General features: G+C 42.7%; 1 protein-coding gene across 8 annotated transcripts in view; it reads left to right on the top strand.

The window, feature by feature from the left end:
- LOC141212712 (uncharacterized) overlaps nucleotides 1–11,912 on the top strand; it is a 159,338-nt gene extending 147,426 nt beyond the window's left edge. For all 8 annotated transcript variants that reach the window (XM_073665017.1, XM_073665013.1, XM_073665019.1 and 5 more), the window contains one exon: nucleotides 8,116–11,912. In XM_073665017.1, coding sequence (XP_073521118.1) covers nucleotides 8,116–8,960 — 845 coding nt within the window. In that variant the 3' untranslated portion in view covers nucleotides 8,961–11,912. The remainder of the gene's footprint in view (nucleotides 1–8,115) is intronic.
- The last annotated feature ends 3,143 nt before the right edge of the window (nucleotides 11,913–15,055 follow it).

Below are 15,055 nucleotides of genomic sequence, written 5' to 3'. Positions count from 1 at the left end.
AACCAGTGGCGGAACTATTTATGTGGTTTTGATGTTTAAATGTCCGACTACGCCACCCGTGGATTGCGGTCAGAGTGAACCGCCGCTACAGGGCAGACCGCTAAGGCTGGTGTTGTGGGTGCAGCAGAGCGTAGCATAACTCCCCACGGGAGGAGTATAGCCTCAGGGCAGTGTATGCGGAGGATGGGGGTGATGGTGCAGGGCAGCAGCAGTAACGACACGGAGTCAGTGATGCAGTTCAGGGCCTTTACTCACAGTTCTTATTATCCAGACCACGTCTGCAGGTAACGGCTGCCCACGTCGTACTGTGCTCACCAGGTGAGGGGCTCAGACAACTCCCAGATAACTTTGGAGCGCTTCACAGGACCCCCTTTGTGTGTCCTTTGTCTGGCCTTTCTTACCAACACTTCTGTCCGGCTGCCTCGGGCCTCCTCTTGGTAAACTTGGCGCCAGTTTCCCTGACCCTATGTGGTGCCTTCCTAGCGGGTGGAGCAAGGGGCTGCGCCACATAAAATGTCAGAGCCTCCGGTTTCTAGCTGAGGGTCGTTTCCTGCCTCCACTAGTTCGGGGACCGGTCTCCCCCTTTGGCCTGACCCCTCCACGCAGGTGGATTCGGGCGTGCGGTGGCGACTCGCCCGTCCGCACCCCTGGGATCCCTTCATTCCTCGTTCCTGGAGCCTTCTCCGCTCCTCTTCCTTCCTTCTCCCTCTTGCAGGCCTGGGCCTCTGTTACTAGGCCCGCCTCCGGAGCAGAGCTCATGCAGAGCCCCTGCTCCCTGCCACTTCTGCTCAGACTTCTCTGCACTGAACTAAGATGGTGCCCACCTTTTATACTCCCTTCTCAATGCACCCAGGAACTGCTTCCTCCCTGCTCCTGCACTGCAGGGTTCCCCTTCCTCAGTGTTCCCTCCCCCCACTCCAGCCAGGGACAGGGACTGTCGTGCCCATCTCAGGGGCATATTGGTCGCCCTGCCCCACGGCAATGTGGTGTAATGCATGCAGGTGTCGGGTCCTGATCCACACTCCATCCTTATCTGAGAGTGAGATATCACACCTCTGGGTGAGGTGCAATACGTCTGTAGCAACCGAGCCCTCGGTGCTACAGTTCCATTTATCTTCAGCCTAGGTGACGTATTGTGATACAGGGCCGTGGTTTTGGCTATAAAAGGGTCCCCTAGACCCCTACCTCAAGCTTTTTAAGAGAATCATATATGGCGTGCCAGGAGACTCTATGGAATGCTTTCTCAGCATGCAACGAGAGTATCTACTTACAAATTTTTAACTGCATCTAGCCCAGGAAATACTTTGTGCCTAGTAGCAGTGTCTGCTAGTCAGCGGATTATCCCGGCTGTTAAGCAAGCTACACCACCTGTAGTTTGGACACTTAATTTTTTCAAAGGAAATGCTTCGGGACCACGGGATACTCAGTGAAGAGCATCAGGAGGCACCCCAAGGCATAGGGGCTGGGACTGGCACTAGGATGCCTTGCGGTGGACAGCCGAGCTCGATCCTTATAAAAGCTTTTTAACTGCAGCAGCTTTAGTGGACGCTACTGGAGCTGGAATTACGTGGCTGCTGGCATGAGACTTGCCCTCCAATAGATCCTTGTAAATGGATTTAAAGTGTATTCATTCAAATTAGAGGGACAATTTAAATTAAAAAGCTTAGAGCTGCCTCCACCACAGGGGGGCTCTCTCGACCCACCAGCGGACAGGCACCAGTATTGGGAGAGGGGGGCTGGCCGTCAGGGTTCACCGCGGCTCTGGCACAAACCCGGCGACACGGAGGTGGCACGGGCAGGAGCGGACTGGCCGTGTCGGCTTCTCACTTTTTGGATTTTAGAAGGGCATGACATGCCTATATCTGTGTCTCCCCCTCCTTTTACTCCTCCACCTCTTTTCTTTTCGCATGACTATATGTACTTGTCACTTTTCCATGTGTTAGTTGTGTCTTCTGAGCAGTTTGTCAGCTTTTGGACACATTTGAAGGTGTTTTCTATGTGTTTTTATGTGTTTTTGTTTGCCTGCCATTGGTTTTAACGGTGTTCGAAGGTGTTCGACGAACAGTTCGGCGAACACACGGGTGTTCGACGAACCGAACCGAACCGAACTCGAACACTACGGGGGTGGCTCAACACTAGTCATGAGCACACTGCTGGACCAGTTGTAAACAATGGCAATATTTTTTTTTAGAAAAGTTTGTCAGATTTATTAAAGATTTATGGTTTGGATAACATGAATCACCTGACAGATTCCCTTTCAAGCAAAAATTGTAGTTCAGTGTAGAAATTAAAACATATTGCATCTTTGTAAATAATTTTTAACCCATTTCCTTCCCATGACATACTAAGTCATGGAGCAGGTGTATGGAGGGGAGAATCAGGAGCTGAGCATGTTCCAAATAGAGCAGGTCCTGACTGTTTGTTTTGTTTTTTTATAACTGGCACCTGCTGCTACCTGAGCTGGCTCTTATCTCTGCTATTTAAATACCAAAATGTCACTGTCAAGCTCTGACAGCTACATTTAAGTGGTGCAATCCTGCTGGAGTGCCCATGTGTCCTGCAAAAAAAAATAAAGCCTTTTACAGCTATGTCAGTGAAAAAATAAAAGACATGGCTGCTGAAAAGTGAATGTTGGCTGGTCAGTAAGTGCTTAATCACATGAGGGTTAATCACTTATTTGTTTTGTATACAATGCCTGTGTGAATAGCATCTGAATCTCAATAAGATACCAGCTGACCATTAATTTTGATTGGTGGTAGTTTAAGGGGAGTCACTAAAATCAATCCACCCAAGCCAGATATATAGGCATGCAGGTCTTTGAAATGTAAATCCATGAACACCTTTTATATCTTCTGTTTCTTATTGCAGTACCAAGTAATATGTGTATTCATGTATATGCTGGTGAGGCTCTGAGTGTAACAAAAAACATATGAAGCCTCTGCCTGGCAAGGTTATTTCCTTGCCTAGAACCATCCTCTTTAGCTTGATTAAGAGCTTATTGTCTGTGATTTCAGGAAAGGAAATCGGACAAAGAGCTGTCAATCATGCTGAAGAGGCTGGTGCTGGGTAGGGAAACAACCTGAGGAGGCAGAGACTCAGGAAGTGCTCATTCATGCCCAAAACACTTAAAGGGAATCTGTCAGTAGGATCAACTCTCCGTCTACATGGGCACACAGGTCATAGGAAGCTAAATCAAATGACACCTTGATATCTGCAATCCAAAGTCTTATCCAGAAAAATCTACATTTTTCTTAAATTGTAAATAAAATGTTAATATCTATGGGCCAGACACAGATTTCCCTGAGAATCAGCTTTCAGATCTTATTTTAAATTAAAGGGGTGTTACCAGTGTGAAGCATGTAATGAGTGACAGCTATAATCAAAGTCAGCAGAACTGATCTTTGTCTCATTACAAACACATTATAGCTGCAGTTCTCATGTCACCTCTACAGTAGAGCTGTGTCTGATTTCTTCTCTTTTTCAGCTTCCATCTCAAGGCAGCCAGTGTGTCTAAGGAGGGGCCATACAGCAGAACTTTCTTATTATAAACACATCTGCAGCTGTTGTTTATTTATTCATTTATTTTACTCACATAGTGCCATTAATTCCACAGCGCTTTACAGAAGTTAGACGCTGTTCCTATTGGGGCTCACAATCTACATTTGCTGAATTGTGATTCAAATGAAAAATAAAAAAAAAACACATTAATGAAACTTGTCTGGACAAAAATGATGGTACCTTTTAATTTAATATTTTGTTGCATAACCTTTTAAGGCAATCACTGCAAACAAACAATTTCTATAACTTCCTGAGACTTCTGCACTAGTCCACAGGTATTTTGGCCCACTCCTCCTAAGCAAACTGCTCCATGTTTCTCAGGTGTGAAGGGAGCCTTTTCCAGACTGCATGTATCCCCTCCTTCCATAGATGTTCAAATGTTCAATAGCATTTAGATCAGGGCTCATAAAAGAAACTCCAAAACAGTTTCATGCTTTGCTCATAGTCGTAGTTGATGTTTTTAGCTGTGTGTTTTGGGTCATTATCTTGTTGGAGGACTCATGACCTGCAACTCAGACCAAGCTTTCTGAAACTGAGAAACTCATTTGGCTCCAGAATGCCTTGAAAATCTTGCGATTTCATTGTACCCTACGCAGATTCTAGACACCCTGAATCCATCTCTTCAATTTGTCATAAATTTTCCTCTTGAGGCCACATTCAGGGAGGTTTCCTACTGTTCCATAGACCTTAAACCTCTGAGAAATATGTGCAATTTTAGTAACCGGAACATCAAGCTGTTGCAGATGGTCTTATAGCTTTTCCCTTTAAAACATTTGTCTATAATTTTCTTTCTAATCTCCTTAGACAAATCTCTTATTAGCTTAAGGCTATGTGCCCACGATGCAGAAATGCTCCGGATTTTTCCTGAGCGTTTCTGCATCTCCCTGCCAGAAAAAATGCATGCGGATTGCACATGCGGATTGCACATGCGGATTGCACATGCGTTTTTCCTGCCAGGGACATGCGGAAGTGAAGCGTTCTTCACATGCATTTCCGCATGCGGGTTGTCAAGCTCTTTCCAAGCGATTTTTAGCATCACTTGGAAAGTGCTTGACAACTTGGTCACACTATATAAATCCATGCAACCAGCATGGATTTATATAGTGTGTAAGGCAGCGCTAGTCATCATACTGGGGTTACTCGCTTCGCTGCGTCAATCAATGCACACGTGCAATGTCTTTACATTTTTCTCACAAAGCTGCAGTTTATTACTTCATAAGCCACAGTTCACCGGGTCCAACTCCGTGGCACGCCGGCATATTACACACATCACAATTCATGAGCCAAGCGGCACACAGGCCCACTTGCTCCAGGTTACAGCCTACGGCAAGGTAATAAATTATCAATGTCCATAACACAGTCCATGTAACAAAGTGTATTACCTTTGTCGGGTTTATTTGCTGCAGTCCATTTAATCCGCCACCACTGTGGCTTTAAGGCTTTCCCAGGTGGGGGTCTCCAGCCGTCGTCCCGTCTAAGGCTACTGGGATGTTTCACTCACACATCCAGTCTGCGCCTTTCCGGACTCTTCACCAAGCTTCTGCCTTCCAAGTCCACTAGCATCCACACAGGATCCAGTCTCGACCTTTCAGGTACCAGGCTTCACTGTATCACGGTGTCCCACACACACACAGAGCACAGGCCTCACGCCTCACACCGAACACACCTGTCTCAAATCACCAGGGTTTATATATCCTGTGCACACACACACACATACTGACAGGACCTTGCTGATGTCACAGTCATGTGATCAGTCATCTGTGTGTATAGGTCCTGTGTGCTGTCCCAGTCATGTGTACAGACCTTTACTGTGCATACAGGACCTGTGATGTCACAGTCATGTGACCAGTCAGTTAAAGGGGAAGGTACATGGTCAAGTAAAACACATCCTGGACCATTTACAGTAATGCTAGCAAGCTGCTGCATTACAAGTGTGACCGAAAGAATGTTAAAAAATAAATATACAGTGCCTACAAGTAGTATTCAACCCCCTGCAGATTTTGCTGGTTGACACATGCGGAATTAACTTGGCATTGTGACATTTGTACTGCAGATCAGCCTGGAAGTGGGAAATGCACTGCAGCAACTTTTTTTTTTTTTTTTTTTTTTTAAAACGTTAAAAGTTAATTCAGAGTGTCATTTATTATTCAACCTCTCAAACCACAAGAATTCTGTTTGGTCCCCCTAAAGTATTAAGAAGTAGTTCAGGCACCAAGAATAATGTGCTTCACATGTGTGGATTAAAGATCTCTTTTGCCAGCCTTTTCTGACTATTTAAGACCCTCCCCAAACTTGTGAACAGCACTCAGACATGGTCAACATGGGAAAGACAAAGGAGCATTCCAAGGCCATCAGAGACAAGATCGTGGAGGGTCAAAAGGCTGGCAAGGGGTACAAAACCCTTTCCAAGGAGTTGGGCCTACCTGTCTCCACTGTTGGGAGCATCATCCGTAAGTGGAAGGCTTATGGAACTACTGTTAGCCTTCCACGGCCTGGACAGCCTTTGAAAGTGTCCTCCCGTGCCGAGGCCAGGCTTGTCCGAAGAGTCAAGGCTAACCCAAGGACAACAAGGAAGGAGCTCCGGGAAGATCTCATGGCAGTGGGGACATTGGTTTCAGTCAATACCATAAGTAACGTACTCCACCGCAATGGTCTCCGTTCCAGACGAGCCCGTAAGGTACCTTTACTTTCAAAGCGTCATGTCAAGGCTCGTCTACAGTTTGCTCATCATCACTTGGAGGACTCTGAGACAGACTGGTTCAAGGTTCTATGGTCTGATGAGACCAAGATCGAGATCTTTGGTGCCAACCACACACGTGACGTTTGGAGACTGGATGGCACTGCATACGACCCCAAGAATACCATCCCTACAGTCAAGCATGGTGGTGGCAGCATCATGCTGTGGGGCTGTTTCTCTGCCAAGGGGCTTGGCCATCTGGTCCGCATCCATGGGAAGATGGATAGCACGGCCTACCTGGAGATTTTGGCCAAGAACCTCCGCTCCTCCATCAAGGATCTTAAGATGGGTCGTAATTTCATCTTCCAACAAGACAACGACCCAAAGCACACAGCCAAGAAAACCAAGGCCTGGTTCAAGAGGGAAAAAGTCAAGGTGTTGGAGTGACCTAGTCAGTCTCCTGACCTTAACCCAATTGAAAACTTGTGGAAGGAGCTCAAGAATAAAGTCCACATGAGACACCCAAAGAACCTAGATAACTTGGAGAAGATCTGCATGGAGGAGTGGGCCAAGATAACTCCACAGACCTGTGCCGGCCTGATCAGGTCTTATAAAAGACGATTATTAGCTGTAATTGCAAACAAGGGTTATTCCACAAAATATTAAACATAGGGGTTGTATAATAATTGACCCACACTTTTATGTTTAAAATTTAATAAAATTCAACTGAGCAACATAACTTTTTGGTTTGTAAGATTTATGCTTCTGTTCATAAAACCTACTCTCGTTTGCAGTTTGAAGGCTCTAACTTATTTGCATCTTATCAAACCAGTTAAATCTGCAGGGGGTTGAATACTACTTGTAGGCACTGTATACTTACCTTCTGATGGCCCCCGGAGTCTTTATTCGATGCGTCTTGGCTTGCCGGCCACTCGCAGAGCACTGAAAGGACCTGCCGACGTCAGCGGTTGCGTGACACGTCACATGACTAAGTGACGTCATGGCAGGTCCTTGAGTCTACAGCGATCTGCCGGCAAGCCAAGACAAAGACATCGGGGGCCATCAGAAGATAAGTATAATGTTTATTTTTTATTTTATTCTTTTTTTCACAGGTTCTATGGTACCCGGGTCCGGAGGAGAGTCTCCTCTTCTCCAGACCCGGGTACCATCCGCACATTGAAACGCATGTAATCCGCATGTACAGATCCAGTGATGCGGATTACATGCGTTCCAATGCAAGTCAATGGCGGCGAAAACGCAGCGCTTCCACAAAATAATTGGTAATGCTGCGTTTTTTTTTTCCGCAATGATAATCCGCAGCGGAAATTTCTGCATCATGTGCACAGCACATGCGGATTTTCATTGGGGAACATGGCAGACCTTCTACCATGGGTTTTTAAAGCGTTTCTGCAGGTGAATTGCCACTGAGGAAATGCTTAAAAAACGCATTGTGGACACACAGCCTTATTTGGTTCATGCTTTGGTCCTTGTTCTGTGGTAAACACCATGACAGATTACAAGTTTGTAGATACTTGTCGTGCTAATTATTGGACACACCTTAGTTTAACATGTTCCTTTGGTCAAATTATCTTCAATAATTTCTAGGAGTACCATCATTATTGTCCGGGACATTTTTATTAGTTTATTTTCTTTAATTTTTCTGTGGATCACAATTCAAAAGCAATGTCTGACATTCTTGAATTGATTTTCAGTATATTTAAATTGAAAATTACGTTTTTCACTTTCAAGTTATTTCAGTGAACATTGTGGGTTTTTCTTACTTTAACAGAAGGATATCAACAAGTTTGTCCATATGTATACAATATGTACATCATTGTGTTTTAGGGTAAAAACTAAAAATCTGATTTTATTTTCATCAGATGACAGCACCAAACTCTCAGCTGTATATCCTTTATTCCCAGAATATAAAGCACAACTTAAAGATATCTTTTACCCTTCTATCATGAAAAAACACTTCTTTAGTCCAAACGATCCCTCAATCCGTTCAAGCAGAGATGCATTATCTGATTCAGCTAACGAAGAACAGTCATGTGATCAATCGCCGACTGTTAAACAAACTACAGGCAGTAGAAAAGATAAAATATTTACTTGTTCTGAATGTGGAAAACATTATAAAAATATATTTAACCTTTCCATGCACATGAGAATGCACAGAAATGAGAGACCATTTTCATGTTCTGTATGTGGGAAATGTTTTACCAAGAAATCAATTCTTGTTGAACATCAAAGAGTTCACACCGGGGAGAAACCATTTGCATGTTCTGAATGTGGGAAATGTTTTACCAAGAAATCGGCTGTTGTCGAACATCAACTCACTCATACGGGAGATAAGGCATTTTTATGTTCAGAATGCGGAAGAGGTTTCTACAAAAAATCGCATCTTGATCGACATCAGAAGACTCACACAGGAGTGAGGCCATTTGAATGTTCAGAATGTGGGAAATGTTTTACCAAGAAATCAATTCTTCTTGAACATCAGAGAATTCACACAGGAGAGAAGCCATTTTCATGTTCGGAATGCGGCAAAAGTTTTGTGGTCAAACGTCATTGTGAGAGACATCAAATAACTCACACAGGAGATAAGCCTTTTTCATGTTCCGAATGTGGGAGAAGTTTTGCAAGAAAGTCCCATCTTGAGAGACATCTGGCAACTCACACAGTGGAAAATCATATTCATGTTCAGATTGTAAAGAATGTTTTATAATGAAACATTTTTCTATATATAACATATATATATCCAAAAAACAATCTTGCAAGTGAAAACCTTTTTATGTTCAGAATGTAGGATTTTGCCAAGAAATCAAATTTTGATAGACGTCTGTTAACTTATATAGAGGAGAATGCCTTTTATGTTCGAAATGTAGAAAATATTTTGTTCAGAAATCAGATATTGAGTTTATTCACAAGTTGTTAGAAGAAGTTTTACTTTAATCCTCCTCTGCAAAGTCCATGTGATACGTGCATGTCTAAATTGCATTTTATTTAGTATTATCTAGTTATCTCAATTGCGTGTAGTTCAAAATTGTGCAAATCATTAAGGTACCGTTTTTTACGGACTGTAAGGCGCACCGGACCATAAGACGCACCTAAGTTTTAGAAGAGGAAAATAGAAAAAAAAATTAAGCCAAAAAATGTGGTCATGATGCCCTGTTAAGGGGGAGGGGGTCTACTGCTGACACTGTTATAGGGGTATTGTCTCCTTCCTGTTATATGTGGCCCTCATCCCCATCCTGATATGGATGGCACCACAATCCACCATCCTGGTATGCATGGCACCCCAATCCCCCATCCTGGTATGTATGGCCCCCTTCATCCTGGTATGTACACTACCGTTCAAAAGTTTGGGGTCCTTTAGAAATTATTATTTTTGAAAGAAAAGCACATTTTGTTTCAATGAAGCTAACATTAAACGAATCAGAAATACACTCTAGAAATTGTTAGTGGTAAATGACTATTCTAGCTGCAAACGTCTTGTTTTTATTGCAATATCTACATAGGTGTATATAGGCCCATTTCCAACAACCACCACTCCAGTGTTTTAATGGTACATTGTGTTTGCTAACTGTGTAAGAAGGCTAATGGATGTTTAGAAAACCATAGAAAATCCTTGCACAAGTATATTAGCCCAGCTGAAAATGGTTTGGCTGATTTGAGAAGCTATAAAATTGACCTTCCTTTTGAGCTAGTTGAGAATCTGGAGCATTACATTTGTTTGTTCTATGAAACTCTCAAAATGGCCAGAAAAAGAGAACTTTCATTTGAAACTCGACAGTCTATTCTTGTTCTTAGAATTGAAGGCTATTCCATGCAAGAAATTGCCAAGAAACTGAAGATTTCCTACAACTGTGTGTACTACTCCCTTCAGAGGAGAGCACAAACAGGCTCTAACCAGAGTAGAAAGAGAAGTGGGAGGCCCCGCTGCACAACTGAGCAACAAGAAAAGTACATTAGAGTCTCTAGTTTGAGAAATCGACGCCTCACAGCTCCTCAACTGGCAGCTTCATTAATTAGTACACGCAAAATGCCAGTGTCAACGTCTACAGTGAAGAGGCGACACCAGGATGCTGGCCTTCAGGGCAAAGAAAAAGCCATATCTGAGACTGGCTAATAAAAGGAAAAGATTAATATGGGCAAAAGAACACAGACATTGAACAGAGGAAGATTGGAAACAAGTTTTATGGACAGACGAATCAAAGTTTGAGATGTTTGAATCACACAAAAGAGCATTTGTGAGACGTAGAACAACTGAAAAGATGCTGGAGGAGTGCCTGACGCCATCTGTCAAGCATGGTGGAGGTAATGTGATGGTCTAGGGTTGCTTTGGTGCTGGTAAAATGGGAGATTTGTACAAGGTAAATGGGATTTTGAATAAGGAAGGCTATCACTCCATTTTGCAACTCCATGCCATACCATACCCTGTGGACAGCGGTTGATTGGAGCTAATTTCATCCTACAACAGGACAATGACTCAAAGCACACCTTATTTCTAACCTTGTCAATGTCTGGAATATATATTTTCTATTCATTTAGTAACTCTTTCGATAAATAAAAGCATGAGTTTTCATGGAAAACACAAAATTGTCTGGGTGACCCCAAACTTTTGAACGGTAGTGTATGGCCCCCCTCACACCCATCCTGGTATGTATTCCTCTTCTTCGTATGTATAGCACTCTTCATCCCTGTATGTATGGCCCCCCTCATCCTGGTATGTTTGGCCCCCTTCATCCCTGTATGTATGGCCCCCTTCATCCCTGTATGTATGGCCCCCTTCATCCCTGTATGTATGGCCCCCTTCATCCCTTATGTATGGCCCCCTACATCCCTGTATGTTTGGGCCCCCTTTATGCCTCATCCCTGTATGTATGCCACCCCTCATGCCTCATCCCTGTATGAATGGCCCCCCTCATCCAGGTATGCTTGGCATCCCCTGATCCCCGTCAAGCTGCACAGAAAAAAAATAAACAATCATACTCGCCTCCTCTCTCCTCCAGCGCTGTGTTCCGCTCTGTGCCGGAATAGTCACTGCTCCGCACGCTGGGACTGCGTGCGTGGGGAGCAGTGACCATTCATTCTCCCTAATAGTGTGCACGCTGTAGCCACAGCATGGCTCCTGCTGCACTCAGCGGTCAGCGTGCACGCTATTAAAGGCAATGAATATTCACTTCACCATGGCCTTTAATAGTGGGCATGCTGACTGCCTAACACAGCAAGAGCCTGTTAAATATTAATTATGGATATTAATTTTTATTCTGAATTCTGTACATTGCATAATATTGCATCAGCCTCGTGTTAGACATTCAGGCTATTTTTAGCTTGGTGTAAGTTAGTACCATAAAGAGAAGAACAGCTGGTATGACCGACCTATATTACCCACTGTTAGAGACAGGGGGGGCGCTCTTGCCATTTCACAGGACACTAGACGAAGGATCTACGTGTTGAGGTCAGATGACAAGGCCCAGACACATGGTGTCATCCTGACACACGTGCTTTACACGAACAGACGCAACCTACCATCCAGGATCCCAGGAAACTATGGGTGAATCTATGGACAAATGGACAATGACTTTGTAACTATTTCACCTATTTTATATAACTACTGCAATTACTCTTTTTAATGGACAATCCAAGAATAAATCGATACATTTTTTTAGAAGAATATCGTGATATATTCTTTGATCGATCACATCTGATAAGAAGTCCTCTATAAAAAAATATACATAAATAAGTATTTTTTTACATTTGGTGAGCATCCAGTCCTAATTTTTCGTGTTTTCAAGTGAATTTCCTTCTTGAACAAAGGGGGGAGAGACGAGCTGAACAGCTATTGTTCAAGTGTCAGGAAATCCAATAACTTCAAGAATCCGAAAGAACCGACAGATAGAGGACTGATATATTCTCCAGATGGATTGACAGGCACCAGAAGTACTACAAGGATCCGAATCAGACGAACTGAGGATATGACATACTGATCACCAGAAGCTAAGAAATCTGAAGGTAAGCAAAATATAATTTCTTCTTTTGCTAAACAAAGTAAGCTTAAATTCAAAGTTACTGACTAAACTGATTTAGATGTTTTGTGGCTTAGCTTCTATAGAGAATGTGAATTGGAGAATTTACTGTTAGATTTTAAGTTGGTGTCTTTTCATAGCGACCATGAAAAATTGTGAAATATTCTACAGTTGGTTGATGTATTTCATAGTCTTGTGTCAGAAAAGTCTAAACAGGCCAATTGTGTAGAAATAGTGTCAAATGGTGATGCTGATTCTGACTGTAACGTGGAAATTGAGCAAGCTTTGAGACACATGTCTGTAACTGAAGGTCACACTGTGTCTGAGGATTAAGAGACGGACATACAAAAAACTGACATGGGAGGAGACATGATTGACATACGAGAAACTGACATATTAGGTGATTTGGGAGGAGACATGAGTGACGTAGGAGTAGCTGACGTACAAGGGCCACTAAAAATAGCAAAGAACTAAGAAGCTACAGAGGCCCAACTCCAAATTAAAGTGAGGAAAAATTTGCTAAAATTATACAAAATCATGCCAAAATATGATGTCAAAATCCATGTCTGTAGAAATTCAGAGATATTTGAGAGCTTTTCTGATAAGTTTGATTTATCCAATGAGAGGAATCAACTATTTAAAATGTGGATTCCTGTGACATTTTCCAGACGTCTAATTTTAATACCCTGTGAAATTGACTCTCCTAATGAATGGGAAAATTATTCGGACAGATTAAAATATTTGATTTACTGTGCCGCTAAGGATTTCCCAGACATAGATGATCTGCAAAATTTAAGAATTGGTAGGAAAGAATGTACATGTACATTCATGTCCATATTTGAACGGTTGTACAAAGCTCTCATCAAAAATGGAAATTTACAACAAATGATAACTTTTGTACAAAAATTCAAATTCTTAAATCAAGTATCTTGAGTTATTGCTTCACAAAAAGTATCTTTATTTAAAAGTGCGCAGTTGCTTGATTGCTAGAAAACACGAAAATCGTGAAAAGAAAATAAATCAAGCTAAATTTGTAAAACCAGAAAAGGTAAAATTATATCAAAAGCCAATGAGTCATCCTCGAAATTAAATCTATGAAATACGCAGAAGATTTCATATATGTTATAAGCCATCATATCAGATTATTCAAAAGTCAATTTCTTCACAAAAAGAGTTAAAAATTCAAAACTGTGACTTCTCTCTAAAAAACAAAGGCCGAAATTGACGGACAGAGGCAGGTGACACCAGCTCACAGTGACATCATGGAATGTAGACTGAAGAACACTCAATTACCTGAGAATTTGAAGGATAGGAAAATGTATTTTCTTAATAGAGCTTTTCTGGAGATTTTTGACATAAGATTTGGTTTAGGGAATGGCTAAGAAAAAACTGTAGTTATGTTGTATCAAAGTGTTACAATGTATCATTAGTTATTTATAATCTTATACAGTAAAATTGTATCATTGCATAGTTTCTGTAAATTCATATATTATACTTGTTTAAGTAGAGATTGTGTATGGCTGTATGTGTATGCAGTGTATGTATGTATATACAGTGTGTGTATATATATATATATATATATATATATATATATATATATATATATATATATATAATGGTTTTTTTTATAGTCATTTAACTAAAAAATGTATAAATTAAAACCTCATATATAAATTAAGGTAGCAATATTATGAATTAAATTAGAATCTGTGATGAAAGCCGGCCGGTGGGTGCAGCTCTCTGGCGCCCCCTTACCTCTCAGGTCAGTCAAGGTACTGCACCTAGAGAAAGTAGTGCCAGGTAGCTGCAACCAGCGCAGGGAACACGGTAGTGTGTTATCCCTTCAACGTCACTAAACCGTAACGTCACTACACAGCACAACTCGCTAGCGCCCTCTTAGCCTCAGGTCAGTCAAGGAACTGCACCTAGGATAAGCGGTCGCCAGGGAGACTGTCCTGCAACCTACTGGGTATCGGGGCCCTCTGTAGTGAGGGCGGTATATATATCTTCCTTGGCCGCGCCAGGAATATATATATCTGAACCTCCGACCGTCACTACCAGCCTTCCCCAATCCCCAGTTGGTATGCTGCCACCAGTCCCTATTTTAGATATACGCCCAGTCCGTGAATGGGCCTATATCGGGTCAGGAACCAACCCTGGGTAGCGTTTTTGGCTTGAGCCGAGCTCACACGGACGTGCGTTCGTTATGCAGAATAAAAGGCAGGCCCACAATTACTTGAGGTAATTGATTATAATAATACACTAGATACACGATATACAACTAAATATACACAGGTATAAGGTCAGGCTAAACTATACAACAATGGAATACAACACACAGAATCACCACAGCATATCAGTTACCGGTTTCTTGATTTTCTTGTGACGCAGGGAGAGGATTCTGCGGTCGCAGGCACGGTTCTTTGTTACAGGCTGAGGCCTACCACCGCATGGTCAAACTGCTCCTCCCCTTGGTGGCCTCAGCTGGTGCTCAGATGTTCAGCACACCACTCTTGGGTCAAAAACTGACTTGTCTCTTGTCTGTCCTGCTATCTTACCTGCCCTGTCCCGCCCACTGCTGGTGAGGTCAGCTGACTCAGTCTCCACCCTCAGGTCTAACTTCGATCAGAAGCCCAAATTCTATGGAACCCAATAACTTCTTCTGGGATGGTCTCATGATACCCCCAGGGGTTCCCATGGATTCGGGCCGCCGTAACCGACCTTTTGATATCAATTATGATACCATACGGTCCTCAGGAATGGCTCCGCGCTATATCTTGGCTTCCAGAGC

This window comes from Phyllobates terribilis, unplaced genomic scaffold (genome assembly GCF_046119375.1).
Source record: "Phyllobates terribilis strain yellow unplaced genomic scaffold, ASM4611937v1 Scaffold_182__1_contigs__length_3807330, whole genome shotgun sequence".
Lineage (NCBI taxonomy): Eukaryota > Metazoa > Chordata > Amphibia > Anura > Dendrobatidae > Phyllobates > Phyllobates terribilis.
Note: the sequence above shows the minus strand (reverse complement) of the source record. Positions and strands in the feature narration are given on the sequence as shown.